This window comes from Monoraphidium neglectum (assembly GCF_000611645.1).
Source record: "Monoraphidium neglectum strain SAG 48.87 unplaced genomic scaffold scaffold01308, whole genome shotgun sequence".
NCBI classification, from domain to species: domain Eukaryota; kingdom Viridiplantae; phylum Chlorophyta; class Chlorophyceae; order Sphaeropleales; family Selenastraceae; genus Monoraphidium; species Monoraphidium neglectum.
In genome coordinates this window covers 7,434-10,974 of record NW_014012320.1, presented here as the reverse complement: position 1 = coordinate 10,974, position 3,541 = coordinate 7,434, and the positions used below count along the sequence as shown (strand labels likewise).

Below are 3,541 nucleotides of genomic sequence, written 5' to 3'. Positions count from 1 at the left end.
GGGGGGGGGGGGGGGCGCGGCACGGGAACAGGCGCGGGCGCAGGCGGGCCCAAGGGGGGGAGAAGGAGGTCAACTGGCGGGTCAAGGCGGGTGGGGGCACCAGGGGCTGGTACCCGCTGCCAACGGTTTGACTGACTCACCGTACCAGCGCTGCCCATTCCCCCGCGAGGCGCCGCAGCTAACCAATCTGTAGACAGCCCCGCCTCAACCTCGACAGCAGCTGAATGCGCAGGTACCATCCCGCAATAATCGAATAAAGGATCAGCAAAGAAAACTAACAACCCCTGCACCCACCGTCACAGGGCTCGTCCGGAAGGTACACCCTGTAGCCAGCTTCCACCAGCTTCCCGCACAGCGACATCATGTGGGCCCCCGGGAAGCCCTTGCCGTGCCAGACCACCAGCGCGCGCCCCGCCTCGGCGCCCGCCACCTTGTTGATGGGGGGCGGGGGCGGCGGGGGCGGCGCGTGCTCACGGTCGAGCCCTCAAAGTGTGCGAGCGAGCGGGCCCGGCATGGATTCTGGTGCACTATTTCACTGTGCGCCTTCCTGTTGGTGACTCCCCGCCTTGTGGTGCAAGCATGTCGCATCATCGCCACCATCGCCACCACTGCCACCAACACCGCCGTGGACAACGCATGAATGTAACCTCACTGGTGCATGTGGTTGAGCATAACTGCATGCGTGGGCTGCACGCAGGCACAGCGGCACATGGCATGCTTTGCGGCACGCATGGCGCGCATGCGCGGCGGGACGCGAGCCGCATGCGTGGCGCACGTGCCATGCAAGCGGGCCGCGGCCGCATGCGCCCGCGCCTGTGGCATGCATGCAGGTCCGCACCGCAGCTGCGCACCAGCACGTGTGCCCTGCCATCCCGTGTGTCGACAAACCGCGACTGAGTGGGGAAGGGCAGCGCTGCCAGCACCTCATCGTAGTGCGCACTCAGTGCAGCTTCTCCTGCAGGGCTATCGTACACCTTGACCGGTGCTCGTTTGGGGTGGCCGGCGATGGTGCCGGCGGTGCCGGCCAGCGCCTGCGGTGCCACAACGGCGGAAGAAGCTGACATGCTGGCAACACGCCGTCCCGCTGCTGCCGAGGGACTGACTTCACTGCAGACTATGCGCGGTTCCAGCACGGGTGCCTTGGAATCTGCAACAACACCGGTATGTCGGATCCGGATCTAGTGATCTTGAAGACCTTCACCACGCAAACACGTGCGCAACAGTCTCAAACCATCACGCTACCATTTAATGTGTGCCTGGAAGTTTATCCAGGAAATTCATGAGCCACCTTTGCTTTCGTGCGTCACGTTGACGAAAAACGACGCCTTGAAAGCTGAGCTGTCACGGGTCTGCGAGGTTTAGAGGGTCCCGTGTGGCTTCATGGTGCACACGCATTCACTGCCTGATCAAATCGAGCAGCACTGGCGCAATTGATGCAAGGCAGGCCTGCAGGCGCGCACCACCGCCCACCTGTAGCTCATCCTGTATGACGATCTGATCGGAAGCAGGCGAGTTCCTGCCCGCAGGCAACCCAGTCTGGACCAGCCGGTCAACAGCGAGCACCCACGCCACCCGAACAGCATCCCTACCACCGCACATCAAAGCGTCCCGGCCACTGTGACACCCCATCCCTGCCTCAGCACCGCCCCGCCCTCGTCACCTGCGAGCACGGGCACCCTCGGTAAAACCCCGACACTCACCTCATCAAAGCTATGCGATGCGCTACAAGGAAGGAAAAGAGGGACTCAGGCGGCCAGCAGGCCGCATGATGGTGCCCCGGCATATTGGCACAATCGACGTGATAGCCATCGATCACGTCAAGCGTGATGGCACCCCCCCAATGCTGTCGGCCGGGTTTGCACGAATGCAGCCGCTGCTAGCTGCGACTGCTAGCTGCGATTGGGCAGAGGGCGGGGGGCCGCAATGGGGGCGTCGGCGCGGGCGCAGGCGCAGGCGCAGGGGGCACCCGGGGGAAGGAAGTCAAGAGGAGGGGGATGGGGGCGCGGATGGGGGCGTAAGGAACTGGTTTTCAGCAATCAAGGCGCGTCGCATCCATCGCCTTGGCGGCGCCGCGGCCGAGCCGCTTCGACAGTCCGCGGCGCTCTGGGGCCGCGGCTTTCGTGCGGGCGGGGCCGCGGCGCGCCTGCGCGGCGAGCAGGACGTAGGCGCGCGTGATGGGTTTGCGGATGCCCCTGAGCTCCCCGCGGCAGCGACTACTGATGATGCACGGACTGCCTCGCCGCGCCAGCGCTGCACAACCCTCGGCGCGGTGCCACAGCTTTCTGTCTAATGACACCGTGCTGGAGGAGGCTGTCCCAACCCCTGGATGCTCGTAGATGTATTTATTTGAGTTATCGATGATATACACAAAATAACCTCATACTGTAGCATGCATGCATTGACGAGGGTTTGATCACCGTGGGGCGCCCAGAGTGGTCACCACCGTAGGCACCGCGCACAGCAGATGTGGCAAGCAGCGGTGTGCTCAGAGTGAGTGGGGCATCCCCGCTCATACCCGTTCCACCGGTACCCATCGATGATATGCATGAGGCTTCTTGCCACTTTCTGTTTCCGCCCCCTTGACCCTCTTGACCTTGCAGCGAGCCAGTTTGAGTTGAGCGCACCAGCCTGAGCCAGCGCGCAGGCCGCCCGAGAGCCAAGCTGACTGCATGCTCATATCATATCGCCCGTGCGAGCGCCCGTTCAAAAACCTTCAGTTAGACCTCTATCATTTCGTGTCTGTTGTGCAGGATATACCGTATAGGTGCGCCTGTGGTGGCCCGTCGTGTCGTCGGAACCAGCTGAGCACAAATTTGCAAGTTGTACTTTACACGTGTTCACATGGAATTGTGAGCAGTTGTCAGACACGTATGTGCTACTGCCCCCTCTGTCAAGGGCGCTTCTGCACGGGGTGCCGCCACGCGCACGCGATCACCCACGGCAATCCCTGTGCCTTGCCGTGCACCATCGCCACCCCCCGCGCAGGGGCGGCGGGGATGGCATTCCTGTCGCGAGGGCCCATCACATGACGTCGCTCCATCGCGCAGCCGAGAAGGGCCGGGTGGCAGAGCTGCGGGCATTGCTGAAGCGCGGCGCTGACAAAGACGCCACTGATGGGCAGGGCCGGACGCCGCTCCATTATGCCGCGATGAAGGGCCAGGCGGCAGCGCTGCGGGTGCTGCTGGACAGCGGCGCCGACAAGGAGGCGGCAGACGAGACGGGTCAAAGGCCGCTCCATCTTGCCGCGATGAACGGTCGGGTGGCAGCAGTGCGGGCGCTGCTGGCCAGCGGCGCTGACAAGGAGACGGCCGACCAGGTTGGCGGAACGCCGCTGCATTATGCCGCAATGAACGGCTGGGTGGGCGCGCTGCGAGCCCTGCTGGACAGCGTCGCTGACAAGGAGGCGGCAGACGAGGCTGGCCAAAGGCCGCTCCATCTTGCCGCAACCAACGGCTGGGTGGCAGCGCTGCGGGCGCTGCTGGACAGCGGCGCTGACAAGGAGGCGGCAGACGAGAAAGGCCAAAGGCCGCTCCATCTTGCC

The 3,541-nt window shown here is 64.1% G+C and overlaps 1 protein-coding gene across 1 annotated transcript in view; it reads right to left on the bottom strand.

Moving 5' to 3' along the window:
* The window catches only part of MNEG_7414 (hypothetical protein), a gene marked incomplete at both ends in the record, with an annotated part of 4,357 nt that extends 3,293 nt beyond the window's left edge, over positions 1-1,064 (bottom strand). Inside the window, 2 exons of the mRNA XM_014044115.1 lie at positions 295-430; positions 852-1,064. Coding sequence (XP_013899569.1) covers positions 295-430; positions 852-1,064 — 349 coding nt within the window. The remainder of the gene's footprint in view (positions 1-294; positions 431-851) is intronic.
* Positions 1,065-3,541: the final 2,477 nt, after the last annotated feature.